The sequence below is a fragment of the Arachis stenosperma genome, chromosome 1 (genome assembly GCF_014773155.1).
Source record: "Arachis stenosperma cultivar V10309 chromosome 1, arast.V10309.gnm1.PFL2, whole genome shotgun sequence".
Classification (NCBI taxonomy): domain Eukaryota; kingdom Viridiplantae; phylum Streptophyta; class Magnoliopsida; order Fabales; family Fabaceae; genus Arachis; species Arachis stenosperma.
Window position 1 is genome coordinate 7,701,354 of NC_080377.1, and position 17,708 is coordinate 7,719,061.

The 17,708-nt window shown below is 35.5% G+C and overlaps 4 protein-coding genes across 4 annotated transcripts; 3 read left to right on the forward strand and 1 right to left on the reverse strand.

Moving 5' to 3' along the window:
- The first annotated feature begins 1,597 nt into the window (after nucleotides 1–1,597).
- Nucleotides 1,598–4,915, forward strand: LOC130976149 (serine/threonine receptor-like kinase NFP). Its single transcript, XM_057900952.1, has 3 exons — nucleotides 1,598–2,535; nucleotides 2,791–3,185; nucleotides 3,907–4,915. Exons 1-3 carry the CDS (start codon nucleotides 1,776–1,778, stop codon nucleotides 4,654–4,656), a joined length of 1,905 nt encoding a protein of 634 aa, XP_057756935.1. The 5' UTR covers nucleotides 1,598–1,775; the 3' UTR covers nucleotides 4,657–4,915.
- A 620-nt stretch (nucleotides 4,916–5,535) lies between these two features.
- LOC130974477 (cation/H(+) antiporter 24-like) lies at nucleotides 5,536–9,736 on the forward strand. Its single transcript, XM_057899358.1, has 3 exons — nucleotides 5,536–5,829; nucleotides 6,698–7,705; nucleotides 8,594–9,736. Exons 1-3 carry the CDS (start codon nucleotides 5,536–5,538, stop codon nucleotides 9,734–9,736), a joined length of 2,445 nt encoding a protein of 814 aa, XP_057755341.1.
- A 1,350-nt stretch (nucleotides 9,737–11,086) lies between these two features.
- On the forward strand, nucleotides 11,087–16,888 carry LOC130969590 (SWR1 complex subunit 6). The gene is made up of 6 exons (XM_057895382.1): nucleotides 11,087–11,543; nucleotides 12,123–12,317; nucleotides 12,681–12,867; nucleotides 13,000–13,102; nucleotides 13,484–13,590; nucleotides 13,710–16,888. Exons 3-6 carry the CDS (start codon nucleotides 12,772–12,774, stop codon nucleotides 13,911–13,913), a joined length of 510 nt encoding a protein of 169 aa, XP_057751365.1. The 5' UTR covers nucleotides 11,087–11,543; nucleotides 12,123–12,317; nucleotides 12,681–12,771; the 3' UTR covers nucleotides 13,914–16,888.
- Nucleotides 14,603–17,141, reverse strand: LOC130969582 (laccase-3-like). The gene is made up of 6 exons (XM_057895369.1): nucleotides 16,992–17,141; nucleotides 16,737–16,888; nucleotides 16,347–16,591; nucleotides 16,105–16,233; nucleotides 15,060–16,004; nucleotides 14,603–14,965 (listed from the first exon to the last, which is right to left on the reverse strand). Exons 1-6 carry the CDS (start codon nucleotides 17,103–17,105, stop codon nucleotides 14,835–14,837), a joined length of 1,716 nt encoding a protein of 571 aa, XP_057751352.1. The 5' UTR covers nucleotides 17,106–17,141; the 3' UTR covers nucleotides 14,603–14,834.
- Between the last annotated feature and the right edge of the window lie 567 nt (nucleotides 17,142–17,708).

Sequence of the window (17,708 nt, forward strand, 5' to 3'; positions counted from 1 at the left end):
TTTTATTATTATTATCTTTATAGATGTCAATCATCTTAGCCACTAACCGATTTTAGATCACTAATTCACAGCATCTAACTTGGCCAATACTAATAATGTTATTCCCATTATCATGATTTCTCAAGTCTCCCACTCCCACTTATCATATAGGAGCCTCCCACTTATTTTTCATGCTAAAAAATATCTAATGTTTGGTGATGATGCCACGAACAATTAGACCTTAGAAAAGAGGAAAATTTTCAATCTTTCAAAAATTAGTAACCTTCAAATACAGAAGAGGTGATTTAACTAATAAGAATGGGCATGGAGTGTTATATACAAGAATTAGGGTTCTATCTATCAAATATTGTTTGTTATGTATCAAAGACTTTGCACATATGTTATGTATCCATCACTATATATTTTCGGTCAAATGAATTGTCTTAGTTCAAACTTAGAAAAAGTAGTATTAGAATAACGTGTATGATTAATATAAGCCTAATCAAATAACAAAACATGAATTCTCTGGAGGCTGGAGTGCTCTTTGGGTTTTTTACTTTTCTAGATTCTTTTACGGAGGAACTTTTCAGGTTTCAACTTTGAAGTGACTGGTCTATAAGTGAGCAGGGTTAACAGTGACACTATTTAGGCAATAGGCATAAATTAATAATCAACTTAAAGTGTGAATTACGGAAATTATTGCTAGCCAGGACATAGAAATTTCTTGCAATCAATGTTCATAGTCCAATTTTTGCAATGACTTGTGACTTTGTTAAGATAGAAATAAGTAATGACCTCTCCAATACGTTTAGTTTGCATTTAGTAGTCAACTCTCAAGTCTCTATTGGGAACCAAATCTGACACGACTTTCTTGTGTAGTATATGCGTTCCTCGTACTCTCATCTTTTGTGTTTCATTTTCACACCAAAGGGCAGGACCAATAATATTTTCATAAATTTTATTGCTTTATTCTAAACTAGAGCCTATAGCCAATCACCAATCGTTTTAACTTTATTTACCCAAACCAAACGTTACAATGATGGTTGAATAAAGTAATCAATCTATTAACCAACTCAATTGGTCCAACAGCTAATTTACTCGTTTTACTTTAGTAAAAATGATAAATTTTTAAATAAAATTTAAATTCAAATAGATTAATTTTTAACATATTAGACTAAAAAATATCTTTAAAAGCCATAAAAAAAATAATCAATCCATTTGATATGATTAATTAGTTAATTGTCTACAAAAAATGCTCAACAGTCATTTAGCTGTGTATTATAATTATTAGTGATCCAATAACCTGCAAAGTTTCTATGTACTGTTGATATTAAATATTAGGTAATTGTTATTGTATTTAAAAAATAGTTTTAATTTGCTAAAAAAATAAAAATGAATATTTAATTTAAAAAATATAAAAAATAAATTAAAAAAATTAAATACTATTTAATAAACACCATAGAATTAGTCTAGAAGTATACCAGTGATTGGAATAATTGAAAACTGAAAAAGAATGGGCCCCATCTTAAGTCACTCATAGAAAATTCAATCATGTTGACTAGTATTCATAGTTGGGGGATAGACGATAAATATCAAGAACGGTGAGTGGGAAACTTAGACATAAGCAAGCAGCGTTTGACTTGAATGCTGTCCGAGTTAGATCTGAAAGGAAACTAAGTCCATTGTTTCTTTTCTTCTTTTCCTTGCCTCTAACCGCAGCCACAGCACTTGAAATTCTACACTATATATAATAAACAAACATGTCAAAATAGAAACAAGCAGAGAGAGAAGCCAAAATGAGAGTTTGGCCTGTCCTTCTCATCTTGCTGTTGCAGCTTGTTGAACCCTCACATGGCCAGACAAAGAGCCAACAGAACAACACAGGGTTCCAGTGCAGTGGAAGAAGCTATCCATGCCAGGCCTATGCTTTTTACAGAGCTCAGAGTCAGTTTCTTGACCTAGCTTCCATTGGAGACCTCTTCCAAGTCAGCCGTCTCATGATTGCAAACCCAAGCAACATATCCTCTGATTCAGTTTCCTCTCCTCTAATTCAAAACCAGCAACTCTTTATTCCCTTAACATGTTCCTGCAACTCCGTCAACACCACCTTTGGTTCCATCTCTTATGCTAACATCTCCTACACCATCAAACCCAACGATACCTTCTTCTTAGTCTCCACCATCAAGTTTGAGAACCTCACTACCTACCCTTCTGTTGAGGTTGTTAACCCAAACCTTGTAGCAACCAACCTCCAAATTGGGGACAATGCTATATTCCCTGTCTTCTGCAAGTGCCCAGACAAGAACACAACTGTGTCCAACACAAGAGCCAATTACATGATCTCCTATGTTGTCCAACCGTCCGACAACCTATCTTCGATTGCTTCCAGGTTTGGATCTCAGCAGAAGGCCATCACTGATGTCAACGGGAACAAATTCAACGTCTATGATACCATATTCATCCCGGTGACGAAGCTGCCGGTTCTGTCACAGCCGAATACAAGTACTGCTGCTGCTCCTTCTCCTACTCCGGCCGGCAGCTCCGATGATAGGACAGGTGACAACCTCGCTAAACAATTAACTAAATATTTTTTGTTTCACTATATTGAAAATAACCACTAGACATTTAAAATTCACCTAAAATCATGCGAAGTTGATAGTTGAGAACTGTTTAACAATTTAGTCAATGTAATTGTTCTCGGCTATCAACTTCACATGAAGATAACTGTGCGTGAGTATTTTCTAAAAACTAGAATTGCTTAGTGAATGTCATGGTTTTTGAATAATCCACTAAGCATAGTCATAACAACAGGCACCGTGAGAGGGCTGGCAATTGGATTGGGGATTGCTGGTTTGCTGCTGATGGTGGTGTGTGCGGTGTGGATGTATAGGGAGAGTGTGTTGAAGGGCAGGATGTGGGCGGGCAGGGACGAGGAGGAGCAGAGGCAGAAGGAGGGCAGGGTGTTTTCGGGAGGGAGAGATGGGAAAGGGAGTAAACCGATGGATGTGAAGCTGATGGCCAATGTGTCTGACTGCTTGGACAAGTACAGAGTCTTTGGAATTGAGGAACTTGTAGAAGCCACTGATGCCTTCAGTGACAGTTGCCTCATTCAAGGTTCTGTTTACAAAGGTACTATTGATGGAGAAACCTATGCAATCAAGAAGATGAAGTGGAATGCCTATGAGGAGCTCAAGATCTTACAGAAGGTAATCAATTTCACTCGTCAAATTATCTTTATTGTTTCTAACTTCCTATCATGTATGTCGTGTGTTTCCAAATCCTTTATTTTATTAAGCATACTCAAGCCAAGGGAATAAACCTGGAGATGCCTAGATCTATATGCACATCATTATTTTTTTAATGTTTCCCTAAGGTATTATTAAGGGCGGAGGAAAAAACAGTGGAATCGTTACATGTGTTCGCTTATTATTCCTTCAAATATAACATAAAATAAATAAACAGACATGTATTTCTGATCCAAAACGTTATCAGATTGGATTTTTTTTTTGTCATTATTTTTCATTTGTGCTAACTAATCTATTTTGAGGAACACTTAAATAAGAATAAAACATTAGCAGTTAATGGAATAGTTCCTTTTAGTTATTTGGTGAGTGACGTTTCCATCTTTGTCTCTCATGATTGATCATTGTTATCAGCTTATTATACAGAGTTTTTTAAATTAAAGAAGCACATTATTAGGTACGCACATAGAGTCATAATAACAGACAAATCATGCTGCTGCACTCTTTTAACTTTTTAAAGAAAATATAGTAAAAGCATAAACATTTTCATACGAAGATAATATTGTAAATCGTTAAATGATTTGATATGTTTGACTGAACTATTTAGTGGTTTACAATATCATCTTCACATATAAGATATCTTCACACACTTTCTCTAGTAAATGATGGTTTTGTGTGGATGAAGGTAAACCATGGGAATCTGGTGAAGTTAGAAGGGTTTTGCATAGACTCTGAAGAAGGGAATTGCTATCTAGTTTATGAGTACGTGGAGAATGGATCTTTGAACTGGTGGCTGCACGAGGAGGAAGGGAAGAATAAGGAGAAGCTAAACTGGAAGACAAGGGTGAGAATAGGCATAGACATAGCAAATGGTCTTCAATACATCCATGAGCACACAAGGCCAAGAGTAGTGCACAAAGACATAAAGAGCAGCAACATTCTGTTGGACTCAAACATGAGAGCCAAGATTGCCAACTTCGGCCTTGCCAAGTCAGGAATGAATGCAATTACAATGCACATTGTGGGAACTCAGGGCTACATTGCTCCTGAGTATCTGGCCGATGGCGTCGTCTCCACCAAGATGGATGTCTTCTCTTTCGGGGTGGTGCTCCTAGAGCTCATCTCTGGAAGGGAAGCCATCGACGAGGAGGGGAATCTACTGTGGATGAGTGCTATGAAGACCTTTGAAGGGGTAAGTAGTGATGAAGAGAAGGGTAGGAGGGTGAGGGAGTGGATGGACAGGGCAATGTTGAAGGACACAATCTCTATGGATAGTTTGTTGGGAGTTTTGGGGATTGCTATTGCTTGTTTGCATAAGGAGCCTTCAAAGAGGCCTAGCATAGTGGATGTTGTCTATGCTCTCTGCAAGAGTGATGATGCAGGGTTTGAAACCTCTGAGGATGGGATTGGATCCCCAAAGGTCACTGCTAGGTGAATCAAATCAAACTCTCTCCTTTCAACTACAACTGTAGCTTAACTTCAGAGAGAGTTTATGTAAATTAAGTAGGGGTGCTGTTAGTTTTACAATTCTGTTTTGCAATTTATGTATTAATTTCCAAATTTTGTATCATGAAATTAGCCCCTGAATGTAATAGAAACCACGTGTAATCAAATCAAAATAAAATCACAAATTATTATAGTCAGTCCGACATGTTAAGGACTAATCTGCTATGAATTTGAACATTATTTAAAGATTTGTCGTTGACCAATGAATTGCTACATACACAATGCATAATTCAAACTTCTAATACTTATTTAAGCGAATAATTATTGTTAATCACCTCATCAACCTAAATTAATTAATTGTGTGGCTTCATTTTCATGAAGACTTATGTCATATCAGTTGAAAACTAAAGACATTAATTTCCATCAAGCTCCCATAACAAATTGGGAATACACTTAAAAGAATTCAAATAAGCCATATTTAACAATCATCAACTAACATGCTAAAATATGACATTAAAACCTTAGTTCCTCCAAAAGTAGCTTCGTGTCATATAATTTTACTTCCTTATTATTAGCTATAAGAATTTTGCTCTATACCAAATAAATAAAATAAATGTAGCTACAAAATTCCACTACTTCAATGATGTATGAAATTAAAAAAACTAAACATGTAAAATATTTACCTCACAATAAAATAATAAAAAATAGTGATTAGTGATTAGAATGAAAGAGAAACACTAATTCTCCCACTTTGACGTATATCCACAATTCTTGTATCCTATCTCAGCCTCTTTCACATTTCCTTCACGTTTGAATGTGATTTGGATGTGTACGGTTTTATGAGACAGAAACTTTAACGTTGTTGCACATGACTAGGGTTTTCCCAATACATGATCATCACATTCGTCATTCGCGAACATTGATACAAAGCTTGAAACATATCGATGATGATGATTCTATTGCAACTTCCTTGGCCCTTTCTTGCCAATCAATGCAAGAGTTTCGCGCTGGGGGACTCTTCATCAATGGCGGTGGCAACAATCATACAGCCTCTACTTTCTCACTTCTAATGTTAGATCTCATTCTTATCATCGTCGTTACTCGCATTCTTCGCTTTCTTTTTAAGCCTCTCAAACAACCTGAGCTGGTTTGTCAGATGATGGTAATAAGTTTCTTAATTTTTAGTATTATTAACATTCATTTCATTGCTCAATGTTCAAGAGGAACCCTACATTAATTTATTCTTTTAATGTATATTTTCCATAAGTTTATATCAAATTTCTAAATGTAGCTCCAAGTCGTTGATAAAATTAAAGAACTTAGCCAAAATAATAGATAAGCACCAACATATATATAGATTTTGCCCTCATAAGCACTTTAGGTGCGTTTGTTTACTGAGAAGAGGACAGGACAAGATATAAGAAATAGAAACACAAAATTTTGTTTTTTTTTTATTTTATTTGGTGATAAATTATAATAAATTATGAAAATTTAATTTATTTTTTTTTATTCAAAAAATTTGAGATAAAAAATATAATAATAAAAATATATAATTATAAAAAATTAACAAAAATAATGAAAGAAAAAATAAAAAATAAGTTGGGTTCTTTGTATGAACACAAAATATATTAATTTAGTGTCTCTAGATATATTGTTTCTGTCTATGTCTCTTCTGTCAAATACGATTTTATATCTCTGTATCTCTATCTCAGTGTCCTCTCTCTATAAATAAACACAGCCTTAAGAACAAATCAAAGTTTTGAGAAATTTCGAGAACAAAATTAATTCATACATAAAAAGTAAGGTAATGTTGACAAAAAAAAGGACAATTAATGAATGCTAAAATAAAGTAAATTCTCTCTGTCTTTGGCATATTTCTATAAAAAGTATTTATGTGAGTATTTTGACTACACATGAAAAAGAAATATTATTTCTAATAATAATAATAATATAATGTTTTGGTGTGGAGTTAACTTTTACTAATTGGATACTGATTAAATATAAATAAATTTCCATGTTATCATTTCAAGGGTGGTATTATTCTTGGACCTTCTGTTTTGGGACGCCATGGATGGTTTAAACGTAATGTAATGCCTGAAGCAGCCGAATTCTTGGTGAACAATCTTGGAATAATGGGATTCATGTTCTTTGTTTTCATCTATGGTGTGAAGTGTGACCCAAGCCTGTTGAAAAAATCAGGGAAAATGCATTTGTACACGGCATTAGTTGGTATAAGTATTCCCTCAATGCTAACTTTTCTTGTGTCACTATACATGAGAAAAAACATGGACGAAGAACTTTCTAGAATAGCTTCACTAGGTGTGATTTCAGCGTACTTTGGGATCACAACATTCCCTGTTGTCCATAATATTTTGAAAGAGCTTAACCTTATAAATTCACATGTTGGGAGAATGGCTTTGTCTATGTCTTTAATTGGTGACGCAATCGGTACATGTACAATTGTAGTATTTGAGGCTGGGAAACATGGAGAAACAGGAACAAAGCATGCAATTTGGTACACAATTTCTCTTGTGCTGGTGCTAATGTTCATTATGTTTTGTGTAAGGCCCATGATGATGTGGATTCATAAGAACACCCCAGAAGGGCACCCAGTGGAACAATCTTATGTTGTTGTAATTCTTTTGGGTGTTTTTGTGTTGGGCTTTGTGACAGATATGCTTGGGATGGCAATTGCTAATGGGCCTTTGTGGTTGGGCCTTGTGATCCCTGATGGGCCTCCTTTAGGAGCAACAATAGTGGAAAAGAGCAAGACTATTATGACTGATTTTCTACTACCATTCTCATTCCTTATGGTGGGAACTCACACTGATGTGTTTGCTATGAGTGAGATTGATTGGTCTCATTTAGAACCATTGTTTTTCATGGTTTTAACTGGCTACTTGACCAAATTCTTTTCCACTTGGGTTGCTACATTCTATTGGCAGTTGCCATTTAGAGATGGACTTGCACTTAGCCTTATGATGAGCTTGAGAGGACAAGTTGAGCTCATAATGTTTGTCCATTTCATGGATAAGAAGGTAACTAAGCTTCATTATGTGTATCTTATACAAGTTAAATGCTAAAGTGGCCCTTTAAATTGATTGTGTGTACTTAAAAAATTTAAGAGATTCCAATTGTACTAATAAGATATTTGAAACTGACAAAAGTACATCATAATAATCTCTCAGTCATTTTTTATCAAGTGACTCATCATGCCATTAAGAACGAGACTCATCATGTCATTAAGAACGACTATGATACAATTAGAATTTCAAAACATAATTGATACAATTGAAATCTTAATGAGTACGTTAGTATATGCGATCAATCTCAAGTATTACTTTAGAGTTTAATTCATCTTATACTCTTTTAACATGAATTAAAGTGTTTAATTTTAAATGCTCACATAAATTGAGAAAATAATTAAAAAATATTAAAATTATATAAAAAAATGAAATTTACAAAATTATCCATGCTAGTAATTAGAGGTGTATTTTTTTAATTTGTCAACTCTATTAAATGGTTTTAAAAGAACCTCCGGCCAACTTTTCATACAAAATTATCATCACATTCACATGATGTGTTACATCACAATTTCTGCACTATTTAATAACTTTGTATAACTTAATTCCACATCGTAAAGGATTTAAGTTTAAGAAAATAAATTGTAGATTTATTTTTTGATAAATATTCTTATAATGACATCTTTATATAGAAATAACATTATAAACTGTTAGATGGTTACTAAATATGTTTGACTGAATCATCTAATAATTTATAAGGTCATTTTCGTATGAAGATATCATTACGTGAGTATTTTCTTTATTTTTTTTTCTTTGTTTTGATTATACATGGACATAGAAAGTTTACATTTCAACTAAATAGCTCCTTGTATCTATCTATGTTCTTTGTGTGGATGCAAACAGATCATAAAGATACCAGGCTTCACATTATTAGTGCTTATGACAGCAGTTCTAACTGCAACATTCACTCCATTGATCTCCATAGTGTATGATCCAACAAGGCCATATATTGTGAACCAAAGAAGGAACATTCAGCATCACCTTCCAAACACTAAGCTTTCAATGGTTCTATGCATTCAAGATGATGAAAGCATAAATGGTCTCATCAATGTTCTTGACATATCAAATCCAAATCCAAATCGTCCCTTCATAGTTCACACTGTTCGATTATTCGAGCTTGTTGGCCGTGCTAGCCCTCTATTTATAGACCATGACAACCAAGAAATGCCTTCCAATTATCAATGGATGCACATTGTAAATGTTCTAAGGCGCTATCAAGAACTTAAAGGGAAATTTGTGGAGCTAAAGTTTTTCACAGTTGTTTCGCTGAAGCAAATGATGTTCCAAGACATTTGCTTGATTGCTTTAGAAAATGAAGCTTCTCTCATCATCTTACCTTTCAAGAAAACACATGTTTATAACAAGGGCATGATCCATACTATAAACTCTCAAGTGCTGAATCATGCACCTTGCTCTGTTGGTATTCTTGTTGATAAAGGAAGTAATAATCTTATTGAAATGATGGCTGCAGCAAGAAATATTGCTGCTGCTCCTTCTTCCCTTCGTAGATTCGGACGGCGATATGCTATGCTATTTCTCGGAGGAGCAGATGCAAGAGAGGCTCTTGTTTATGCAGATATGATAGCTGCAAACCAAGATGCTTCTCTTACTGTGATTCGATTCTTGTCCGCAAACTATGTAGGGGACAAAGAAAGGGAGAAGAAGCTAGATGATGGAATTGTGACATGGTTTTGGGTTAAGAATGAGACAAACAACAGAGTGAGGTACAGAGAAGTGGTGGTTAAGAATGGAGAAGAAACAATTGCAAGTATTCTAGCTATGAATAATAATGATAATGATGGTGATGAAGATTATGATCTTTGGATAGTTGGAAGAAAACAAGGGATAAACCCTGTTCTTCTTACAGGGTTATCAGAATGGAGTGAGAGTGAAGAATTAGGACTCATAGGAGATTATATTGCTTCTGAAGATTTTCCAAGTTCTGGTTCTGTTTTAGTTATACATCAACAAATTGTAAGAGGATAAACAAGTTGAGGTCAAATGGTTATGAATGCAGCACTTTGTTAACTTAACATTGACATGGCTAGTTTAGTAATTTTAGATGATAATACGTAACCTGTCTTATTGGGTTTAGTTGAATTAGTAGAGCAGAATTAACTTTTATTAAAAGTAGTATAAATGGTAGTGTTAGAGTTGTACTAAATTATGTAAAAAGTTAATGAAAGTCTTCTTTTGGAATGTATTAGACTATTAGTATCTATAAATTAATTTGTTGTAAATTTAAACTTTATTTAAAAAATTGTAATAGATTAACATAAATATAAGATGAGATTCGAACTCTTAACACTTGTTTTAAATATACGATTAAATTAATTATTCGACCAACTCAAGTTATTAGTAGATAATTTTTTATACTCTTTTGCAGTAAGTGAAGACAATTTATAGACTTTCAGAAGTTTTTTTTATGTCTATGCCACTTTTTTTCCTTTAAAAAACAACTCAGTTCACTATAAAATTACAAGAAAAAAAAATCACAGAAACTAACTATCGGAAATTTATTATAATAAATGCTAATCATTTAGAATTCAGGCTTTCAGAAATAATATTGGATAACAATTTTTTATATATTCGAATCCATAGTTATCATAATCGAATTGGTGATCAAACTAATCAATCTACTTGTGTTAACCAGTGAATTATAAATTAATTTATTTAAATTATAATTAATAAATAAATTTTAAAAATTTAATTTAATTTATATATATATTATATATTATATATTTAAAAAGGGGACAAATTTATCAAAAAATAACTTGGCCTAATGACAACTAAACTATTACACATGTAAAAGGATTTAAGAAAGAGTTTTTTATTGTTAATTATTGACTTGTCCAGTTTTAATTGATTTTCTTCCTTAAACAATTAAAATGTTACACCGAACTGATTTAGAATTTGATTTATTAGTCGGTCCATTCCGATTTTAATAACTATAGTAGAACCAACCTTTAAATTTACAAATTTAACGCTGAGTTTTTTTTGGCGTAAAGATAATATGACTAAAGTTAAAAAAATCGAATCAACTCGAGTGGTCAGACCGACAAACTGACGACCCGGCTTCTAGGTCAGTCCGGACTACGGGACTAGGCATTGGGATGAAAAGAAACAAAACCGGTTAGATCCGGTTTAACTTGGCCATGCTTTGTAAAAATCGATACACTGAGAGTCTGATGACAGGTTTGAGAAATTCGGACGGATTCAGACTTTTTTTTTCTCTGAAAAACCCCCGTCCACATACGACGTCGTTTGATTGTTTTTTTTTTTAAAAAAAAAAACAGTTCTGAAGCTACCCAGCCCAACCCCATGTCTCTCGCTCTCACAAACGGCACACCACCATACTTCTGAAGCTGCCCACCCACCTCCATCTCTCTCTCTCTCTCTCTCTCTCTCTCTCTCTCTCTCTCTCTCTCACAGCTCACCTCGGTTCACCGCCACCGCCGCCGCGCGTCTCGCCTCTCTCTTCCGTCTGTGCTCGGCTGCTCACGTCTCGCCGCGCCTCCCTCGGCCAGTGAGTGCTCGAGCTGTGCGTGGTTTTTGCTGCCTGCACTGCAGCGTGCGTGTTTGTCTCTGCTCGATTCTGCCTCTGCAACAACAGGTGAACATTTCAGGGTTTATGAATATGAATTGATTCTGCCTCTCAGTCACACTCACCGTTCGTCTCGTCTCGTCGCCGGCGTCTCAACATCTCGCGGCCTTCCCTGGGCTCCTCGTCGCTCGTCGTCTTCTGGTTTCGGGTCCTATCCGTCGCCAAGTCGCCGTGGACCGTGGACCGTTGGTGAGTCCCTGCATCATCGCTTCCCCTTTTCTGACTTCTCCAGATTTCCCTTCTCCCTGTATTTTTCCATGTTGCTGAATTGCTAATCAATTAATTTGCCTTGTTGCTGATGTAAATGTTGCTGTAAATCATGACTGAACTAGGATTTGTTGAATTTGTTGCTGAAAATATCACTGAGCTAATATTTTTGTTGATGAAAATCATCACTGAGTTGAATTTGATGCTGATTATCATTACTGAACCTTGAATTTGTTGCTGTGTTGCTGAAATCACTTAGCCAATTTTTTTTTGTTGCTATAAATGATCTTTGGAGTTAAATTTTTTGTTGGTGAAAATTATCATAGTTGAAATTGTTATTGAAAATTATCAATCAGCTGAATTTGTTGCTGTAAGAATAGATTTGGTATAATTAATTGAATTTAGTTTTTAATTAGTTTGTTAATCATTAACTTATTGATTTATTTTTGCTAGAATTTTGATACTTGATTGTTATTAATGTGTTTGTAAAGACATGCTTTTGAATCTTTAATTTTAAACTTATTTTTTATAATTTTATATTTATATTGAATTGTGACCCAGTGACTCAGTCTCGATTACCAGTTGGGTTCTAATAACTATGGTATCCACCAAAATATAGAACAGAAAAAGACAAAAAAGACCCTGACCTAACCTCTCATCTCTTTTCTCGTCTCTTCTCCGTTCGCTGCCTCCGCCACTCGGCTCTGCTCTTCTGCACTGTGTTTCTCCTCTCGCTGCCGGTCTCTGTTCTGAAAGGTACTGATCCTTCTGCCCTTTTTTTGGCTATTTTTTTTTTTTAATCTAATACCCCTGTTGATGCTATAATTCTGTAACTGTTACTTTTACTGCTGCCATGTTGCTATGTTCAAATGTATTTTATTAGAGTGACCTTAGATGAAAATTCTTAATGAATTTGGGAGAAACTTGTAGATGAATGTTGCTAGGTTTGGGATGAATTTAAGTGAAAATTCTCAATCTGTGTATTTGGAGATGAATTTAGTTGTAATAGTTTCTGTTTTGGTTGAGGTATGATGAGTTCTGTGATACTCTCCGGTTTTGTTGATTTGCAAATCACACTAATTTTGCCTCTGTTTGCTTGATTGACTATTGCTATTAAAGGAAGAAACATAGAAAGGAATAGAGACCCTTTTGCTGTGCAAGTTTCCAACCTTTTTTTGTTATCTGGTTGGATTAAAGAATAGAAAAAGAAATGGAGGATGATGGAGTTCGGCGCATGTCCAGCAGAACACGAAAGGTTGCTTCGAAAATGGTTGCGGCTCTTGCCAGCACTGATAACCGAACCCAGGTATCATCTATAATCAAATGGGTTACCAGCTATTAGTTCTTTTTTTTTATATATATTTGGGGGAATCAATTTTCAGTGGTTTTGGTTATAGCTGAAAATTTGGACATTTGGGGTTTTTGTGACATTTTTTAGGCAGCTATTGCACGACTTGATGCTTTGGAGAATGACAATGCAGGATTTGAGGTGGCAGATGCTAATAATGATGATGATGAGGCCTCTCTAGACGATGAAGAAGGTTTGGTTTATTAATTTTAGTTTTGCTGAGGCTTGTGCATAAAACCTTTTTCTGAATATTTATGATATGGTTCAGACTTCAAAGATAGTTGTTTAATTGTTTTCTACAGATCTTTGATCCTTTGAATTGTTTTTTTTTTCTTTTGAGCTATATGTATTTTCTTTTTCATTGAATATTTTATGATGCATGAAGCTTGTTCGTTGAATTATGTATTTCGTTACACATACCATGAAAAAAGAAGATTGCTTTTTGTTTTGTTGATATATGGTATTAGTTTTGATCCCCTTATTTATGGGACCTGTTTCATGGTTCTTTTGAGTGTATTGATTTGTGAATGGGATTTATGTTAAGTACTTCCTTGTTGGACCTGTGTTGTTGCAGGGTATATGCAAAAAAAGCAATCTAAGGGCACCAAAAGGAAAACTCGGCAAGCAAAAGCACTTGAGGCTAGGAAGGCTCCAAGAACATTCCTTGAGCTTATACACGAGGTGATTATGAAGAAATTCTCAATTTATTATTATTATTATTTTATTTTATTTTGTGACTTTTTCTTCTGCCGCAATTTCTTCATTGGCCTTCAATTAACTCCCTCTTCCTATGAATGCAGGCAAACTTAGAATCATTGCCTCCACATGTTCCTTCTTATTTGAGAGCAGCAGTTGGACCTCCAAGTTCAACCTCCCGTCGCCACTTCTGTACTGTTTGTGGTTTCTCAGCTAGTTACACATGCGTGAGATGTGGTATGCGCTTCTGTTCTTATAGATGTCAAAATGTGCACAATGATACTCGTTGTTTGAAGTTTGTAGCTTGATAAATGTGACTTCTTGAGCAAGATGCTATTGTAGACTGTAATTGCAATATTGTAATATATCATTATTACTATGAAGAAACATGTCTTTGTCTCTACTTACCACATGTTTGACATGAAAAGAAGAGAGATCTTGAAATGTTTTGGGCTATTAATTAAGTAGTATTCAGTAATTCAGTTAACCATATATCTGACCCCTCGTGTTCTGTTGATTTACTCGGCCTGTTGCTTCAATATGCTATACTTATTATTTAAATCTTAAAATATTACCTTTCTTAGTGTGAGACAGGGATAGTTCTTCCTTACTTTGCATGTATATGTATGTTGTATACATACAAACCATATAATTGACAGTTGGTGCATTCTACTGATTTAGGCATTCCCATAAAATGAGGTCCATGACAAATTAGGATAACTTCACATGCTGTTTTATAATGGCCTTCTTAACAATTATTACCCTGTAGACTTGCAACGGGGTCAGTTCTTCCACTTAAGGACCAAATAGTTCCATTGTCAAAGTTTGTTAATACCATATTTTGGGGAAATACACTCTTTTCCTGCTAAAAGTCGTCTTGGGAAGCTTTTGCTTTGAAATTTTGTCTGGAAATTTGAACGAATAAGCTGATGAGAACACACTTAATGCCTAGTTGTGAAGTGTTTTTCTGTCAACTTGATAGATTGAAACAGGTATAATAACGATAAGAAATAATTTTATATTATAATTATTTTTAAGAGAATTACAATTCAGCTAATCAACAAACCTCTAATGTGCTGCTCAATTAACCATAGTTTAGTTTGGGAGCAGCATAAATGAGAAAGTCATTATTTATTTGGTGGATATTCTTGAACAACCTGGGAAACACAGCAGAAATGCTATAACAAAAACAACACACAAAATTTATAACAAACAATACTTTCTTGATCTTAACATGGGGGCAGATCTATCGGTGGAGGTATTACTGACTGTGATGGTCCAACTCCATTCTCCACTAGAAATGCTGTTGCCAAACCCCAATTTAGATGTGAATCTATGTGACAGTGGACAAACCAAATTCCTGATTTTCAGCAGTGTAAGAAAATCATGTAATATGTCAGTATGTAGATACAACAAAAACTGAGAGACAATTTTGCAGTAGCATAGTGTGTTACCTGGATTATCAGCCAGAAATCGAATGGCTACCCATCCTCCAGGAGGTGTTCCAATGGTGTTTCTCACTGGTGGATCAACAAGGTTAAAATTGGCTGGATCCGTTGCTGGATTGAAGTTGCCAAAACCTGAACCAACTACAAAGAAGTGGAATCCATGAATGTGCATGGGGTGTTCTTCGGTAGTTACTATACTTGTGTCCTGCAAAACAATTTGCACCCTAGAACCATACTTCAACTTGTAGAGCTTTGTTCCTTGGGAAGGTGTCCATAGTCCCCGCGGCACACTGCCAGTATAATTAAATTGTACAGGTGGAACCGGAGGGAAATCAGTGGTGAAGACACCAGGTATTCTTTGATAGTAAGCTTGCATTAGGGAGGTGGTCCTTGGGAGTATAAAAGAAACATTGTTCATGCTTGCTGTGAAGCGAGTGCCATTAGGTCCTTGACACCTAGGACTATTAGGGTTTGTGCAGTTGATCAACCCCAAACCCACTATGAAGTATAGACTCACATCAACCTTTGTAAAGACTTGAATCCTAGAAAGACCCCTGAGCCCAGTAGTGAATGCGGTGGCAGTGGCTGTATCATTGAAGGCTGGAAGAACCGGCAATATTGGTCTGTTCTTATTACCGCGGCTAGCGGATCTGTATTCAAGTATTGCTGTGGTAGTGGTGTTGTCAAAGGCAGCATTTTGTGCTGTTTGATAGGCACGTGCTGCCATGTAATATCGACCTGGTGGTTGGTTGGTAGTGACTAGGACGTTGATCGTCTGACCAGGTCCTATAGTTAGGACTCTTGTGGGGAAAGGCTTGGTGTAAGCAGCATCTGTACCAACAACTGTCATCATGTGGTTGGCAATCCCAAAGAAGAGTTCTTGATTGAGTGCACTGTTGATGATCCTCAAGAGAATTGTCTCCCCGGCATCTACCAGAATGCGTGCAGTTTCTGCATTATATGCTAGTGTTATCTACCATTTCTATATTCTTTTCAATCATAACACTATTTAAACCCATATGGAAGTTATGACTCTTGTAACATTTCAAACCTTGACTCGAGCATCTGTAGAGGTCACCAGGTTGCCCGTTAATGGTATATGCTACTGATACATTTGGTGCTGCTCCTGTAAATTGTGCCTGCCTTAAGAGAAGCATTGGATCCCTGTCAAACCATTCCCCTGTGACATCATCCCAACATAATCTGTTAAGCTTTTTAAGCATTGATTAGTTGTTTTAGGTTGATCACTGTGCTTAGACATCGTTAGAAGTTGAGTTGAGAGCAGGATAGTACCAAGAAGGATGGGAAATTCTCGCCGAGGCGTAGGGAAGGGATAAGGCGAGCCCATTTTGGGATGGATGATCAGAGCTCCATAGACAGTGGCTCTTAGGAAGCTAGTGTGTGCATGCCACCATAGTGTCCCTTCTTGGTTTACGATCGTAAACCGGTATGTGTAACTTCCCCCTGGCTTTATGGGACACTGAGTCACATAGCTAGGTCCATCTGCCCATGGATTTCGCAGCATCCTTAATCCATGCCTGATGCACAAGACACGGGATCAAATTGCAAGGAAGACAAATTTCAGTTATGTATCACTAGCATTGTGAACTAATAGCACAGAGAATATTTAAGTTAAATACTCTGAATGATATTCATGTGAAGATAAATGATCACGTTATTTACCAGTGGATAGAGATGTTGTACTTTGCTGCATTTACTACTTTGATGACAAGAGAATCTCCGTTTCTGGCCTCCACGGTTGGCCCTGGAAACTGACCATTGACAGTGAGTATGTTTTGAACTTTGCACAGCCTCTTCACTGGCTTAGGTTGAATCTGTTTCAATCAATTATTGCAGCAATGACAATTACTAACTGCTTTGAAACATAGTAGAAAAACTTTACTGATCCTTTTTAATGATTATTAGAGTAGCACTTACAACAAAATTATGGTACTGAGTTTGTGCTGCTGAAGCTAGTGAGGCGATTAGAGCAAAAAGGACAAGTAAGAACAAGGAGCAACATATCTTACTAGGGAAGTGGAAAGTCTTCATTCTAGTCTAAATCTGTGTTTAATGGGTTGCATGGTTATTTGAGTTTTAGAGTGCTCCTTATATAGAGTAATAAAGCTTGAAAAGTGTAGAGTAAACCCTCTTGGAAAAAAAGATATGTTATAGTCAACAAGGTACTTTGATATTGAAGGATAATTAGTCTAACAAGGTGGAGGATTTGGTGCACCCACCAGCGCAATCAACTGTGTAACAAAGCTAGATTCTGTGATTAAGATGTATAGATTAGAGTTACACTATTGATATAAAGTTTATGACCTAGTTTTTGCCTTGTTTGAGAACTATATATTATAGGAATGAGAATTAATGTATAGCTTTGATTGGATATTATAAATTTTGTAAGACAAGTTGATCTTTAAGGTTTCTATATGAAGTAACTACATGGCTAGATTTATTGTTATGGACCTTTCTCATGCAAAGTGAGAGTTTGTAGATTCAATAGTTTGATAAACACACTTAACACCAATCAATGAACAATATTACATTTACGTCACATACTTTACAGTTTGAATTATTGGCTTGCCTTGTGTTTAATTTTCGTAGACCAAGTAGACCTACATTTTGATTTTGATACGCATACATAGGACA